General features: G+C 40.3%; 1 protein-coding gene across 1 annotated transcript in view; it reads right to left on the bottom strand.

The window, feature by feature from the left end:
• Positions 1–2719: 2719 nt before the first annotated feature.
• The window catches only part of SLF2 (SMC5-SMC6 complex localization factor 2), a 44176-nt gene continuing 29133 nt past the window's right edge, over positions 2720–17762 (bottom strand). Inside the window, exons 10-20 of the mRNA XM_066622450.1 lie at positions 16866–16941; positions 16356–16497; positions 12796–12901; positions 12034–12210; positions 11495–11592; positions 11309–11393; positions 9713–9835; positions 8923–9000; positions 8579–8665; positions 7667–7735; positions 2720–4925 (exon numbers count right to left, since the gene is read on the bottom strand). Of these exons, the coding sequence (XP_066478547.1) occupies positions 4890–4925; positions 7667–7735; positions 8579–8665; positions 8923–9000; positions 9713–9835; positions 11309–11393; positions 11495–11592; positions 12034–12210; positions 12796–12901; positions 16356–16497; positions 16866–16941 (1077 nt within the window). The 3' untranslated portion in view covers positions 2720–4889. The remainder of the gene's footprint in view (positions 4926–7666; positions 7736–8578; positions 8666–8922; positions 9001–9712; positions 9836–11308; positions 11394–11494; positions 11593–12033; positions 12211–12795; positions 12902–16355; positions 16498–16865; positions 16942–17762) is intronic.

Raw genomic sequence — 17762 nt, 5'->3', positions numbered from 1 at the left:
CACCTCTGCCTTAAACCATCTGCACTTCCCAATACTGCTCTTCACAACAGATGAAAGCATGTCCTCATAAGATACAAAAGATGCATCTTATGGGGGGCAATTTAAGAAAATTAGCATGGGCCAATGTGTTAAACTGCTCTTCATACACCTGAGCTATGATCAAAATCCTCTCAGCTTCCCTCCAAGTCTCAATATCCAAGTTAATATTGGTAAACACCCTCTTGCCCTTCAATTCCATGGGGGGGGGGGCCTTTTATGTGATGCTTTAGCTAAATGTCTTAATCCTCACCCTCAATTATCAGCACTGTATCCCCCCCATGGTCTACAATCTAGTCTGCAACCTCTTTGGGGCAAGGACCCTTTTTGTTACCCTGCAAAGCATCCATTGACTCATCAGTATCAAATTCCCTCCCACACAAAAATGCAGCAAACACAACTAAACTTCGTTCCGTCTTCACACACAGCACCACTTTCTTCCACTATGTGAGGATGGGCTATATCAGTACTGGTACTTAACTAGAAAGGCTGTTACTCCAGGTCTTAGTATAATATAGCAGCATATGTTGCATTGCCAGCCTTTCCACTGAGATGATTTGGTGGTGCATTTATTTAGAGAAGAAAGTTTTAATTACTCACTGAGCCAGCATAAACACAGCACAATAAGAAGCTTAGCTGAGACCAAATATCCAGCAGCATTACACTGAAATTGAACTTGTTGTGTAATTATCTAGTTACACAATGACCACAGACAAGCAAAACAGAGGTGGCTATACACCAGAAAGCAAAATGTCAATAGAGGACACACAAATGCAGTTATTATCAAGTTCACAAATGAAGATCTGTGGAGAGATCTTTGGGCCACTATTTTGCTGATTGTGTATGTGTGTAGTATACCTCTTAATGTCAGTTGCAGGGGAGCAAACACAGTCCAGGGGCATGCCTCCTGCTTCTGGGCTTCCCAGACATCTGGTTGACCCATTGTAAAAAACAGAATGCTAAACTAGATGGACTTTGACCTGATCACGCAGGGCATTAAAAAAAACCAAAGTTCATTCTGTATATTTATTTTGCTTACTTCTGTTATGGGGAGGGGAGACTGTACAGGGCATTGTTGGTCTTGCTTCTGTATTGGAACTCCCAGGAAAACCACTGTAATCTTTAGCACAGAGTTGGCCAACCTTCCAACTTTAGGGCTCCTAGACCTTTAACAATTGTGCAGAGGAGGAAATTTCAGCAGGTGCAGCTTGTCCTCTCACAGACAAGCTGCATTTGCTGAAATTCCCGCCTCTGCCTAGAAATTTGGGTGCAGTGACAACTGAGGCAACAGAACCCAAAAGCAACAGGCCGGAGCATAGTTCGGGGGAGATCTGTAGTGGGCAAAGGAGGCTTCCATGCGCCGTTCACATGCGGAAGGAACAGGCAGAGTGCTGAATCCAGTCTGTGGGCTGGAGTCTGGCGAGCCCTGCTCTACACACTTGTTAAAAATCCTCGAGCCCTAAAGTTGAAAGGTTGGCCACCCCTGCTTTAGTGAATACTACCTGTATATTTTCAGTGTCACCAATAGGGGTAGGAGATTCTTTCTAACCAAAAAAGGAAGAAAAAGGAATTCATAGTATTCAGAGGTGGGCATGATTAGACAAGTCATCCTAAAAGTTGTTGATTTAATATATCCATACAGTTCTTGTCAGAATGGGATTTCTTCTGCTAAATCAGAATAAGCTAAATCAGAAAGTATTACATCTGGGCCTGGGAAAATAGGACTAGAAGGCACTCAATGAGTTACCTATTTGTTATCATAAAGAACAAAATCCTACTTGATCTGACGAGAAGAGCTAGGAAATCTGCTCAGCAATATGCTACTACTGAACAGGTTAGCTAGCCATTCAGAGTTTTCTCTTGCATTGTCTGGGAACTGGGATTATATCGCCATTCCGCTTTGTCTTTGTAATTATAGGAAAACACACAACACTAATCAGGCTAACTAGTTCTAGAGCAGTGTTTCCCAAACTGTGGGTCTGGACCCACCAGTGAGTCACGAGTCAATTTTTGGTGGGTTGCAAAAAGTTTTTAAAACATTAAAAAACACCTTTGCAAGTACCATTGCCTGGTACAGTACTTTATACCGTACATAATTTAAAATTTTTTCCTCTTGTAATTGGAATGACATATTTTCCTCTTGTAATTGGAATGACATAGATCATATATTAAGACAGTTTCAGCCTTTTGTCTGATCTGGAAGTTCCTAACTGCAAGTCTTGCTCTCTAGTTCAGCCTTCTGGGTAGCCTGGAATGACTGTAAAGATTTGGAGGAACAGTCCTTGAACTCCATTTCTGGGGACAGTCTAGCAAATGTCTACACACACACACAAAGACAAATATTATAAGGTTTCTAGCAGCCTTGAGACCACAGGACCAGATTATTATTAATTAATACTAATACAGATATTGGTTTTTTTCTAGAATTTTTTTGCACTGGGTCAAAATAAATTTCAGAAAGTGGGTCCTGGTGCTAAAAAGTTTGGGAAACACTGTTCTAGAGTATATTTTTAAAAGATATTTCTGGATATAAACCTGTCTTTTGGGAGGGGGAAACAACACCATATGTAGTCAAAGCATTAATATCTTTGACATTAACTGTATATTGTTGGTTGAACTGTTATGTGAGCAGATATCCACTGTGCATGCAGACAAGATTTTCAGAGACAAAAATTGTGGTTATTTTATACTTTATTCTTTCACTAAGTTCCATTACATTTAAAAAAGATAGTTAAATTGGGAACTAGTTAATTGAAAACATGCTTGAAAAGCAGTACAAATATATTTTCATACAATACAATAATTTGCCACTGGCGAATTGGCATATTCTGTGCTTTAATATAAAATAGTACTGAGAAGTCAAAACAAAGAGTATATTTAGGAGGCACAATATAGAGAGAAACAAATATGGGCCAGGATCCAGAGAACTATGCATGGTGTTCAAGACTCTTCCAGTCCCTAAAGTTAGAGCAGCTGTTGAGGCAGTGTAAGGTGCTACAACAGGAGAGGAAAAACCAGCAACAATCCAATGCATTGGCATAGCTAATGGGGACAGGGGTACCATTCTTTCAAAGGGTTCCAACTTACATTCCTGATGGTAGATCCCAAAGCACAGGGGGGTGCAAGAGAAGGTATGGTGGTGGCAAAGATGCCTCCTCACTGCTGCAGTACCTTTCCCTGCACCCCCTTGCATGTGCTTGGAGTAACTACAAGCCACTCTGAGTGGCTGACTGTTTTCTTCCCAAAAAAGCAGTTGGTCATTCAGAGTGGCTCGCAACCACTCCAAGCATGCCATAAAACCAGACGTAATTGGTGGCGACATCACACCTCTGCAATTACTTCCGGGGGAGGTGACGTCCAATGTCACAGCCTCAGGAGCCAAATGCCTTAGCTACGCCACTGCCCCAAAGCATAAGTAAACACACATTCTGCTTACACACAAGGCTGCTCTTTGAATCCTGACTGTGGAATGCAGAATCAGTAAAATCTACCCTATGTACTTTTAAAAAACCTTTATGAAACCCATCCCGTTTGAGGTAGTCTCTCAACCAACTTCTGATGCTGGAATTCAATAATTCTAAACAGAACAAAAAATATGTTTCACATGGGGTACAAGCTACTTGCCACTTAAATCAATGGCAACCCACCACTGATTTTACAAAGCTGAACTGTACCCTAGATAGTAGCCAAGGACACAATCCAGTCTGATTTTAAATCAATCTATTTTGCATACTCATATTTGAAAAAGGTTAACCAAATTTATTTGAACACAGTGCCAAACACATCTTCATGTAAAAATCAAATATTTTAGATTTATATTATCTCTATGTACTGTATTTACACTTTAAAGTTCAATTATGGCTTCTAAAATATTAGATTTATTTACAGGCATGGCAGTGCAAGAAGTGCAGAATATGAAATATACAGATTAAATATACATTATCTATTTGAATACGTATTATAAAGTTAACTAGCAAAAGACTAGAGTTTACCAAAGGAACAATTAAATCTACTGTACATAGAATGTGCACATATAAATCTCAGTCTGTATGTGACGATAGCAAGACCAGGCACAAAAGGAGAATAAAACTTTTCAGTGGTTTTTTCCTCCCCTCTGCAAAACTCCCAGACTCTTGCCTATTAGTATTTTCCAATGTATGTATACAACCTAATACCAAGTATGAGGAACGATCATGAATCTAATTCACCCTTTTGAAGATCTCAACCAGACGCCACAACCCTGGTTTTACTGCCTTGTTTGCAGAAGTGATTAAACAAGCCTACAGTGGTAAGGCCGCAATCCTACACTCACTTGTGAATAAATCCAATGGAACCAATGAGACTTGCTTCCAAGTGTGCATAGCATTGTCATTCACAGTGCGATTTCATCACTTTCTGAACACAAGCTACTTTCGCAGATCTTCTCAATTCCAAAAGCCATCACTAGGTAAGTTAGTGTGAATAATGTGGAAATCACACATGCCACCCACACATGCCATTGCAAGGTCAACAAGAATCTTAATAGCCAAAATACCCACCACTATTTCTAAACTTTGCTTCATGATATAAAACGCAATAGCCATGTCAGGAGGTTTGTGTGTTTAATAACTTAATAGAGGTATAAAAATGGTTTTTAAAAACTAAGACTAGACATGGAAAAGAAATTATTAAAAGTTGATCAGTTAAGTTACTGGGGAACGGTGAAGCAAAGAATCCTACTGATTCATGCAGCACATGAGCAGGGAAATCTATACAACAGGGTTTCTTCTTCCTGTCCTTTAGATCATACTGCAGTCTTCATTCTTTTTCTCAGCCATACTTTCAAGGGTGACAATCTCCCTAATTCATCCATTTTAACTATCTGGGTCCCAAAAATCATGAATGGTGCCCTAAGGGGGAAAAAAAAAGATTTAGAAGAAGAAAAAGACTTCGGTTGTAATCCTATACACTTACCCAGAAGTACGACCCATTGAATTCAATGAAACTTGCTTCTAAGTAGACATCACAGAATTATAAGAAACACAATTTTGGGCTCATTTACAAGGTGTAGCCACAAGTGTCCACACAGCAACTGCAAGCTTTAAAATGCATTTTAACTGACAGACCAATGAAAGCTTTTCGTTAATCAAGGGGCTGCGATTTTGTGACTACTATGTGACTAATAGTGACTTTAAAAAACTTTTTTCTTCTATCAAGTGGTAACTTGCAATTTAATCAAAGCTGTCTAAAAGACATCCACACTGAAGTTTTGGGAATATGCAGATTTAAATCCATTACTTGATATCTGACCAATTAAAAACGATTTTTAAAATGAATTCATCAGTTGCTCTATCAAGTACATGCCTCTCAAAAGCAAACAAGTTTATTTACAAAGCAAATGTTTTGGAAAGTGCAAAAATCTTTGCAAATACAGTTTTTATTTTGCTCTAATCTTATATAGAGTCCCAAGGGCCAGACAAGATCAATATTTATATTGACAATCCATCTCTCTCCTGATATGTTGAAAGCAGTGCAAAAAAACAATTTAAATTATAAGACACCAAATTTAACCCAAAACACTTCATTTTAGCTTTAGGAATATAGAAGCATTAGTTTGTCCCAAACCATTTCCCAGGCTCCTCAAAGAAACATTTTACAAAATTAGTGAAGTAATCTTTGCACTGACTTAAAGCTTGCATGTTCTGACAAGAGATGTTGGGATTATACATTTCAATTTTTATATCAAGACTAAGGATTTCCTATCATTATTGAGCTATACCAATTTGTTTTATATTAGGAAATTTCATTCCTTTACACCAGGGGTCTTCAAACCCTGGCCCGGGGGCCAGATGCGGCCCACAGCAAGCCTCTTTCCGGCCCGTGGCCAACCTCTTGTCCCCTCAAAGCCTCTGACCCACTCAACTGAACATGACCAGAACTGTGCTCTGATTGTGTCTGGAGGTTGTTCTGAGGGCCAGAGAGGTTGAATGAATGAGCCCATTTATTCACTCATCTAAGTTCCATCTCTAATTTAGTTATTTAAATTTTATATTTAATTTTTTTCCCAGCCCTCCACACCACGGCAGATATTTGATGCGGCCCTCTGGCCAAAAAGTTTGGAGATCCCTGCTTTACACTAAAATTTGCAGAGTTGTGACTTGGAGCCCAATTCTAAGGGCTCCAGTGCCGGTGGTACATTTGCGCTGTTGGTGCTGGGTGTTGCAAACGCACCACAAAGAACATTTGCATCACCCTCTGATTAAGTGGTGCCAGTGGAGAGGCAATTGCTGCCCTATCATGGTGCTAAAAAAGCCCCTGCCACAAGCAGTGAAAACATGAGCATTGGGCAGCATGGGGAGAAGGGTGGTAGGAGGGAGGCAGTAGGAGGGAGGCAGAGGGATGGTGGAACAGGAGGAGGGGCCAGCCCAGAAGAGGCTTACAAAATAAGCTCAGAAGCCAGACATAGGGCTTCTCAAATCTGTGCCAGCAATTTAGCTGGCTCAGACTTGAGAAACCCAATTGAAGAGGGCTGTGGCTTTACTTGGGGGGAAGGGGACGAATGTCCCCCTAAGGAGACCACTGGTGGCTTCCCAGACCCCGCAGGATACAGCAGCTACCATTTTGATGCCGCTGTAGCTTGTCAAGCTGGGAAGAATGGGATTGGGCTGCCCATCTTGCACAGCGCTTCTACACCTGAACTAATGAAGTGCTGGAGGCCACACATGAACAACCAGTTCTCTTTCAGACTGCTGATACATTGGCAATTACATTATCATGCAAGGCAGTATGAACATTTTCTTTGTTTTCATAGGGTTACTATTACTTTGTTTTCTAAGATTCGCTTTTAACATTCCATATTGTTCGATTTCCTTTGTTAAGTATGCAATTTTTTGGAGCACAGCATACACACTAATAGTTGGGCTGCAATCCTATATACACGTATCTGGATGTAGGTCCCACTGAACCTGACAGGTCTTCTGAGTACAGATGCATAGGCTCCCACTGATGCAGCTGTGCCACTGGAGCACAGGAGAATGTGCTGGAAGGGAGGAGTCCTGGAGGTCTCCTCTGGGTAAAGAACATTTGTTCTTTTACACAAGGGTAAGCCTCCAGCATCAAGACAGCTCTACTCAGACCTGCACCAGCAATTTAGCTGGTGCAAGTTCAAGTGAATCTGAGACAGGATACCAGTGACAGCTCTGCCGCCGATATTAATCCTTTCCAAGCAGCAATCTGTCATGGTCTCCCTCCCTGTCCTCCTGTTACCCCTATCCCATGTTGACCTAATGGTACCAGGGAACATCCAGGGCCTGCTAAATAGCTGCTGCCACCACTCACTCCAGTGGCCCAGTTCCTGCAAACAGGTTGTCACCTTGCATGACAGCTATGAAGGACCTTACATTGCTGGAATACTAGCTCTGGCAGTAAGACCTGCACAGAATTGCAGCCTAAGTCCCCAACATCCATACTGGTTCTGTTCCAGAGGCCTGTCCAGAAGTCAGAACATACGTAGGCCAAAACAGCTGACTCCAGCTGGCCTAGTACTACTGCACTTATGCAAAAGCACCACAACAGATTGACTATGTTTGCACAAAAATGCCAGTGCAGCTGTCTGTAACTTGAGTGCCACTATAATTTAATACTATAATACCTGGGTAAGCTGAGTACTGCATATCATTTGCTGCCACTTGCTGTAGGTTCTAGCAACCAAGTCTTTTACCTAATGAAAGAAAACAGAAACTGTAGAGTTAAAAATTGGAGGGTTAGAATTTTTCTGATTTAAGCCAACTGTAGCCTGGGGCAAGTCACTAATGAGTCACTATGCAACTTTAAGTCAGCTTGTATCACTTGAAGAATGTGTGAATAATACAACAGGCTTGTAGAAATTAGAGTTAAAGACTTTGCTTATAAACACTGGCTGTGAATTAATTTAAAATATACTCTTCCCTTTGGTTCTCACAAATGACTAGCTTAAATTTGAAACCACTATTCTTTCAGCTATATACTTATTTAACAGTAGACACATTCAAAGAAGATCACAGCAAGTTTTGTGGAAGTTCTCTCAATCAGGAACACAGGAGTGGGATATTATGTAATACAGGTTTTTATATTAAAGACTATGTGCATATATTCTGTGTTATTCAGTACAACAATATTTAGTTGTACCAAAGACAAGGATCTGATGATATTTGCAAATGAATCAGGATTTCCTATTCCTTAATGCCCATGTATTAGACTGACACTGGTATCAGTACGTTGGAAAAAGTGGGCTTTGCATCTGCTTAGGGTTTTCTTCACATTTCAAAATCTACGTCTAAACCAAAAAATGCAGAATTGATTTGAGTTATGCTCTTGCAAGTATGAGAAGCAGCCCTAAAATAAGCACTTGGGAGCCCAAAGACAACTTCTGTATCCCAAAGACAGATTAGAAGGGAAGCTAATCCCTCAAACTTGCAAGACTACTCATCAGACTGCACATGGAAATAAAGAACTTGGAAAAAGTCTCATCTCCTGAGGGCTGAGAAAAAAAAGAGAGAAAGAGTGCAATACACAGGAAACTCACCTTAGTTCTATAAAACAGTCTGGCATCCTCCCTAATATCACATTTTACATGTTTTTCCAGAGTACTACAGAGTTTCAGCAGCCATTTCTAAAAAAAAGTACAACATGTGACGTCAGTTATTTCAAAATTATCCCCCCCCCCCACAAATGTATTTGGGCAAAGTGGAAGTTATTTTCTCCCCTCTTAAGTTTTTTGTTACATTTTTCAGTGTGTATTTTACCTTAGATTTACTAACTGTTCTGCAATGCTATCATAGATGATGAACGTTTAAATACATTTCATGGTACTTACTTCTCCATACAAAAAGTCCTGCAAGTGTAAAATAACCTGAACCAGTTACTTACCCTTTGACTGTCATTTGTAATCTCAGTATTGCTAGCTTCCCTGACCATGTGAAGAAGAACATAGGTTAAATAGTAGGCCTACAAGGAGAAAGGAAAAATACATAGTTAACTCTTAGCGGTATGAATGCTGCCAATTCCTTTTCCCAGCCCAGGAAACACACTCTATAACTGACACAAATCCAGAAGCATCCTGGGGCCTAGTAGTACCCAGGGCCAGGTAACTGAATGATGTCAGCCAACTGCATCACTCCCATGCCTGACACCCTTCTGGAAGAGCTCCATTTTGGAGCCAAACATTGGCGAGGGAGGGCAGGTGGGCCCAATTAGCAGAGCTCACCGTTTTAAGCAATGCAGGCGAGTACAGAGCACTTAAAGAGCCCAGGAACCACCCAGAGTGCTGCATGCTACTGGCCTCTCCAACACACCCCTTCAAGACCCACAAGCAGGGCATGAAAGCAACAGCACCCTGCTATCATCACTGCAGCAACCGGTATTCAGAGACATGCTACTTCTGAGACCAAAGTTCCCATATAGCTGTTATCAGATCAGCTGTTATCAAAGTAAATATGACTTCCAAATTAGTCCTTTATGGGGTTTTCTTCACTATCTTGCCGTTGCCTGCCCTCCCTCAAATTGTCACTGTCCTACCTGAATCCATATCCATGGTTATGTGACCATGGTTGTGTGACCAAAATCTTCTAACTTGCATGCAATCATTTACTTCAACAACTGACCCACCTGGCTTCCCGTCTGCAATCATTTTGACTCTACTTTTTGGCAACCACCTTACCTGTGGTTCCAATTCAGAAAGAGCAGCCTCTTTAAGACCATTTTGGTGCTCCACAGTTTCCAAGAGTCTCTTTAACAGGTTCGAAGGTTTCATTTTCACTAAATCCTTGCACAGAAGTGACATCTATTTAATCAAGAAGGGGAAAAAAGTTTAGAGTACAACTTGCTTACTAAATTGTGGCACTACTACATGAAAGCTTAAAGCTTAAAAACAGACAAAAGAAGTTCATGCAACCGTCTTACTCTCAAATCTTTACTTCAATGGTTCTCAAATGGGGGCATCACAATGCCTCAGCCAAGGAAGCTCTGTCACTGCCCTCTTAAGGGCTGAGGGTGACAGGACCTACACAATTGCACCACTGCCAGAAAAAGAGGGATTTCTTTAACATTCCTGAGGGTTGCTCTGCCTCCCTGGAGGATGTGGGGAGCCCAAGGGCCCCCTCTGCAAGCCTCCCCACACCTCAGAAATGGTCTGAAATGCATTTGTGACCCACTCCCAGTTTTCATCCACATTTCAGAGGCATGAAAGCAACAGCTGGCAGAGGGGGCCATGGGCTCTCTGCACCCCACCAGAAAGGAAGAGTGCCTTCCTGTAAGTACCTAAAAAGCCATTTTTGTGCTGTTGTGGCACAATTCGCCGCTGCTGCCCCCACAAAGACTTACAGCAGCCCAAACTCTCCCAGAGGGTTTGGGAACCACTGCTTTACTCGTATAGCTTCTGAAGTATCTGTTTGGCTCATGAGCTCTCATTCGAATTCTAAAAATCTCTATTATTAATTTAACAGAGGTTACGCTTGGGCTGCTTGTTTTATCACACTGGACAATTCAGTAGGCATCAGAGAAAAACATTAGTAACAGCAAACAGAGCCAAGATTTTCCAGTGAGTCACAGCTGTAGAGGAATCCCAAACAAGAGGACAGCAAATCAAGATAATGCTGTAGCTTGGGAATTTACATATTGTAGAAAGAAAAGACTGAAGCAGCAGTGTGGGTAAAACAAACTAAGACAATAGGCTCCGAACATGGTTATGTGACCTCAAAATCTTCTAACTTGCATGCAATCATTCATTTAAATAACTGACCCACTGACTGGGTAAGATTTGCAACCCACTATCTTTCACCCAAGGCTTCTAAACATCATTCTTAACAGAGGTAAGAACCAACACAGCCTGCCTTAGGCAAAATCTGTGAAAGTGAACAAAACAATAACAGGCAGATAAAAAGTGATTGCAGAGGGTACTTGTGGAATTTTATGCCCTCTCTGCCCATGCAAGTCACTTTGTATCTAAGCTTAGCTGTCAGATATCAGTGTGGAAAACTTAGCATTTGTTTAATAGAAATAACTCCATGAAGTTAATATCTTAGTAAAGCGGGTTATACAGTACTTTGCCAGCAGTCTGAGGCAAAGAGGCAAAGAAGGAAGGCCCATAGCCAGGGAGACAGACCAGGGGCAGACTGCACTTGCTCCCGGTGTGGAAGGGATTGTCACTCCCGGATTGGCCTTTTCAGCCACACTAGACGCTGTGTCAGAACCACCTTTCAGAGCGTGATACCATAGTCTTTCGAGACTGAAGGTTGTCAATACAATCATACAGTACCTGCTGGTCATGGCTATTTGGTATGCTCCCATGGTGTTCCAGAAGCTTTGAGATTACCACCAAGCTAAGATGCCTTTTTACTTGCCTGAAATAATAAAGCATAAGATGGTAAAATGCTATAGTGCTTAATGTCTCTGTGTACTTTTTGATGAACAAGTACCAAAGTGTATTACAGTAAAATCTTACCTTCCACGGGTTATCCAATTAGGGACAAACTGCACCAACCACAAGAGATCATGATGATGGCTGGATAAATAACTTATTGCCATACATAACTCAGACATCTTTACAAAAAGGAAAAAATAATCATGGTATTTAGTAAAACCATTTTCAATATAAATGCAAAAATTAGTATGAAGCATGCAAGAATCAATGGGCTCCTATTCTTTAAAAGTGTTCCAACATGTGCATTTCCTAGCATGAATGGGATGGCATAACTCTCATCTCATCTATATACTTGTTATCATTTGCCACTATTGTTGTAGCTTAGATCATCACATCTTAGTAGACAAAAGATCTTTTCAATCAATGCATCTAGTTTAGGTAGCATTTTCCAGCAAATGACTTGATTTTAATATGCTACATTTCATTTGGAGGCATTTTGTCAAAGTAGTTTATCTACAAAACATGCCTGAACACATGGTTCAAGAAAATCTAATAATAAAACATAATTCTAGAGTTAAGCTGCATTTTACATTACCATAAATTATCAACAAGGAAGTTACCTTTGTGTCCCACTCTCTGATATTTTCCAGCAGTTTTATAATAAGGCACTCCAAGTCCACTAATGGAAATTGCTTCAGTTCTTTTTCCAAACTCAGTTTAAACAGCACCAGCAGCAATAGAAATATTTCTTTGTCTGTGTAACCTTCAGGGTATATACTTATACAAAGTTGTAGAAACTTAAGGAAAAAATACAAGATTATATTAATAGTGATGTCAATTCAGTCGTGCATTGCAAGTTCTCGATTAATAATGTGTGGGTTTTCTTATTTTAGCAAAACAATAGGATTCGGTTTACCATACTGGTAGCCAACTGCTACCTATTCTCCTGGCTTCCAATTAATGCTTTTGTTAGGCCAGTCAGTGGGAGACAATGTCAGTTCCAATTCTCACATACATCGGCTATAAGGTGCCATATTGCAAAGGAGTAAACTTCCTGGGCCCAATCCAGTCAAAGTTAGGAACTAATAAGCCCGTTAATTTCAGTAAGGGAATTAAGTTTTATTAAATCTCTCACACTGAATTTAATGGGACGCAAGAAGTGCTTAATGCTGGCTAGATTATGTCTCCCACTTTAATACATTGCAAATAACTACCTCTATTGCAACATAGAAGTTTTGCTATGCAACAAGAGCTACTTTTGTATCTATCGCCACCAACAATAACAACATAAGGTGCCCAAGACAGAAGACTGGTTTGGGAATGAAGGGCCATTCTACTATACTTGACAAAGAAGGAAACAGGAGTAATAGAAATATTCTCACTTTAGCCACATTGCAAATATTGCTTTCTATTAGAAGAAAGGAAGAAGTTGAGTTTCCAAAGATATCTCCCACGGTTTGTTTCCCCATAGTCTTCTGTATTTCAGACCTGAAAGAGTGGTATTATAGCAGTTTTATTTTCAATCTGAGGTTATACAATTTATTACACTATATCTAGATTAGATTCAAAAGCACTCTGTCTAACCATGTTTGTGGGATACTGTGGAACACAACACTAAGGTTACAATCCTTTACACACCTGAAGGTAAATCCCATTTAACTCAGTGTAGATTTCTGGGGACTGCACCATTAGAACATTTTTACTTTTGTTTAGTTTAGTCCTTCTCAAGAAGGACTGGAAAAAAGGTATTTCATATACACACCACAATTACAATGGATGCCCCAGAACTTACATTAGTGCACCACAGATATACTAGAATATTTTACCAGGATGTTGAACACCAACTGGGAAGAGGTCACCCAAAATTAGAAGAGTTCAGAATCAATGATGTAAGATTTATTAAAGAACTGATATAATATAAAGGAGGAAAAGAAAATATCTTTAGATTGCAATTCTGGAAACCTGCAAGTGTCGCTGTTTTTAATGCACACCTATGCATAGAATCAGGCTGTAGACCAAATTTGACCAGACCAAATTTGATTTGGTAAGAGAAACAAGAACAATATAGCCCAGTCATTCTGTAAAGGGGAGGAACCAAGGTTGATGAAGCTATTTGGGGGGGGGGGGCGGGAATAGATGTCAAAGTCCCATGTCAAAATTTTGAAGATATTGGTAAGTTAGGGTTAGACTGACAACTACCAGCCCAAGAAGGGGAAACAAAAAACAGTAGGCATATCCAAATAATCTAGATAACCTTTGTAAGATGATAAAAAGAAACTTGATTATTCAGGAGCTAAAAGGTTACAGCCAAAGGGGGAGTAGGGAACAGGAGGGCAGAGACTCAGAGAAGTTGACCATATACAAATTGAAAAAGGAAAGAAGAAAAACAAACTTGGAAAAAAATTAGAGTGGGGGAAAAAACAATTGAATGCACAACAATGCACCCAAGAATATAGAGAATCTTATAAAAAGAGGAAGAAAAAAGAAACAACCACTCTTTAGTTCTTAAGAGAAGTGAAGGCCGAATTTTAAAAGCAAAATGCGCAGATTAATCTGTTTATTCAGGAGACAGCAGTTTTATTGCAGCTCAGGCATGTCCTAGGTGCCAATTAAATTGAGTGGGGGCCCCCCCAAAGCAGACCAGATTTCTGAACCATGGCAGGAGCAAAGTCCTCGTGTACAAAAAAAAACAAGGTGCAACAGGAAGACAATTACCAATGGAGAGTCCTAGTTAAGAGAGGAAAACAGTGCAGTGAAAAACATAAAAATTAAAGAACTAAGGCAATGGATACCTTCTTCCAGTGTTTGCTGAAAACACATCACCCATTCATAGGTAGAAAAGAATGGTGCTTTAACAGTGCATCCCAGAACCCACTTGTCTAAGCAAGTGGGAACAAAATTTCTATTTTTGCTCTAAGTTGTTACACATTTTCTACATGTGGAGAAAGAGTACTCTGAGTGGTAATTATTTTTGTCTACTCACTTACAGCTTTTTAATTAACCAAGCCAAGATAGGGACGGAAGTTTTTAAATTAGGGTTGGGGACTGAGGTCTGTGCAAGAGATTTTTTTTGCAGCCTTCCTGAAACTCCAATAGGAGCTGTGGGACAAGGCTCATGCAAACAGGGAACACCTGGAGATCATTGTCCTTTTGTTCCCCAATTTTTGTTTTTTCAGCGGATGTTGCAATGTTAAGGTTAAAATGAAAGCCCAAGCCCCTTTTTGAAATTTTTCATCCTTTCCTGAAGTCTAGCTCCAGAGAGGGTCAAAGGGGGGAAAAAATGTCCTTTAGAACCAGGTTTGACCTCTATGCTCTCCATGAAATTACTGATGGCAAATGCACTTCTTTCATTTTCCAGCAATCATTTTATGTATAATTTTAAAATATATAATTTTGTATACACCATATTAGAGACCAACATTATCTGTATCAGTTTAATAGTTCAACACTATCATTCTGGTCACAGCTCAATTGCAAGGCAGTCCTGATACATGGAGGAAGAGTGGTAATCTTTATTGACATTCAACTACCACATTTATAAAGCAAATCAGGACACCCATAAGAGCCTCCTGTTAAATCCCACGAGTGGAGCTGTAGCACCCATGAAAACTATTATTTTATTCACATGTAAGCAAATCGTGTTCAGTAACACTTAGGCTGTAAACCTTCTTACTCAATGGAAACAAATCTCTCTACCCATGGTAAAAGGAAGTGATCAGCAAAACGCTGAACACTTTTTGCACTCTGTGCTGTAGCAGAGTATGTCAATCTGGGTTCCACTTAACCCTACTGGGTAACACTGAATCAGTAACAAACAGACTGTAGTTTACATTCAAAATTGGGCTTACCCAATTTTGCCCACCTTCTTCCCAGGAGGCATGACCACTCTCATGGGAATTCCCCTTCTCATATACCTTTCCATAAACAAGTGGGACTAGAACCTTATCTCTTCCCAGGATTGTTATGATACTCAGCCACCATCTCAGCCTTGCTATTTAGCTTTGTTATGGCTATGCCACCAGAGAGAGATCCTCTCTTATAATCAGTCAAGATACCACACACACAGCTCAACCATTTTCACAGCTGCTCTGGGTCATAAAGGTTACATAAAATCAGGCTTTTCCACTGAGAAGGGTTCATTTTGTTTAGCATAGTTGAACCTGGGATGTGCTGAATCCAGAGCTTTACAGAGTTTATCAGGACCAGATTGAGGAGAAAACATCAAACCACTGAGAGACTGTGCTTTACATGGGGTTGCTATTAATGGCCATCCAAAGAATGTTTAGCACAAAATGTGGCTGCAAATGTGATGACTGGACCCAGGTGGCAGTTACTTTTCCAACTGCACTAGCAGCTTGTCCGTTTCCAGGTGCAATTCAAGGTGCCGTGATGCCCTTTAAGGTCATACATGACTTAGGGCAAGGTATCTGACTTAGAACTAATGTATCTTAGGACCAAGGACCACCTTCCCCCATGATGTGGCCTGTCCTTAAGATCAACTTAAGGAGTGCTCCTACGCGTGCCACTGTTGTTTGAGGCTTAAGTAGCATTGACAATGAGGGGGCTTCTCTGTGGTGGCACCACAGGCACAGGACCCCCCCCCCCCAACTGCAGTAGGCTCCTTTGCAGGTATTCTGGAGGCACCTAAGGATTCTTCTATTCCACTCTGCCTTATCCAACTTTGATTTTTTTTTTTCCACTTAGCTAAATTTGTGTTGATGCTTTTTTTTGTTTTTGGTTGCTGGCCTGTTTTTAATGTGATTTTTTTCCTGTTTTAATAATTGTTAGCCATCTTGAACACTTTGAGAGAAGGTGGAATATAAATATTTTAAATAAATCTGAACACGACAGAATTCAGGGACACAAAGACTTCTGTTGCCGCTTACAAAAAATCCAGGAACAGCTCAAGCTGGAAAAAAAAATGATTGTGCTAGGGACTTACATAATATCATCTTCAGTAAAAGCTGGTTGAAACTGTGGCAGAGGAAACAGTGCACTAAAGGGAACGCCCATATTGATTAGCACAATTGCTATATCAAACACTGATGGAATCCATGGCTTTCGTTGGTCATCACCAGTGGAAACTGCAGATAAAAAAAACACACAGTGACACTGTTCTGGTTTGGGAAGAACCGAGTGTGAATCAAGTCTTAGACACATACAAGGAATGTTCTCATATGTAAGAGTTCCACAACCCATGTTAAACAGAAGGCATCCGTTCCCTTGTGTACAAACAAGCAGTGTTTGTTATTTAATCTCTTCCTTTGATAGCAAATCTTTCATACCAAATGGTGCAAGTTTGTACAGGGCTCAGCAGAAACTGGTCAGAAATGACCAAAAGTAATTAAAAACAGCTTAAGTACTTCTGAATGAATTATTCAAGGAGTGAAGCAGATGGGTCAAGGTTCAACTTTGGTGAGAATAGCTTTGAGTTTTAGTTTATAATACTCACCATTTTTAATTGTTAATTTCATCAGTATATCTAAAATCCTTCTTGAAACAGAGCTGTCTGAATGAATTGACATCATCTGTTAGAAAGAAACTGTGTTGAGCAAACTGAGGGACATCCAGTACAGTTATGTCTAAAACATGTCTATGTATCCTGTACCTGGCGTAGAAAGTTACTAAAATACAGCATACACATGCACACTGCACCAATACCATCTGATGTACTAGAGATAGCTAGGGATACATGCCATTTTGATTAGCTGAAGTACTAAAACTGAGCATTTTGCTTCCGTTTTGGGCTTTTAAGGTATTCTTCCAAATTACTGTACTGGGGAAGAGAGAAAGTAGGACTCTTAAAGTCCCCCATTTCCAAGTTACAGGATATCTTCAGGGGTAGTGTCACTGGAGTAGGGGTAGGAGTAGGGGTAGGGGCACTGAAGAGAGTGTCAAATGACGTGTACAATATAAACTGAATAAAGTATGCTTAGGGAATAGATAAAAGATGAGGGGGAAGAATATGCTAACATGAAGCTTCCTGGGTGATCTTGGACCAGTCATCATCTTCCAGACTAAACTACCTCATAGGGCTGCTGTGAAGACCAAAGGAGGGAAGAAACTCTGTACACCACCCTGAGCTCTTTGGAGAAAGGGCATTACAAAAATGCAAAAAATAAAAAACAGTTTTCAAAGTTTAAGTTGCTCACCCTATTCACTGTGGATATAGCAAGGTGTTCTAATGAAACAGAACTGAGCAGAAGCACTTCTGCTTCATCCACAAGCATTCAGAGGCTCCCAGCATCTTCTACATTTATCTTCCTAGTCAACCCAAAGATCTCCAATCTATCTATTGTGAATACTCAAAGGAGAACATCTTTGCAGAAAGATTTAGCATTTTATTTCT

This window comes from Tiliqua scincoides, chromosome 3 (assembly GCF_035046505.1).
Source record: "Tiliqua scincoides isolate rTilSci1 chromosome 3, rTilSci1.hap2, whole genome shotgun sequence".
NCBI lineage: Eukaryota > Metazoa > Chordata > Lepidosauria > Squamata > Scincidae > Tiliqua > Tiliqua scincoides.
Note: the sequence above shows the minus strand (reverse complement) of the source record. Positions and strands in the feature narration are given on the sequence as shown.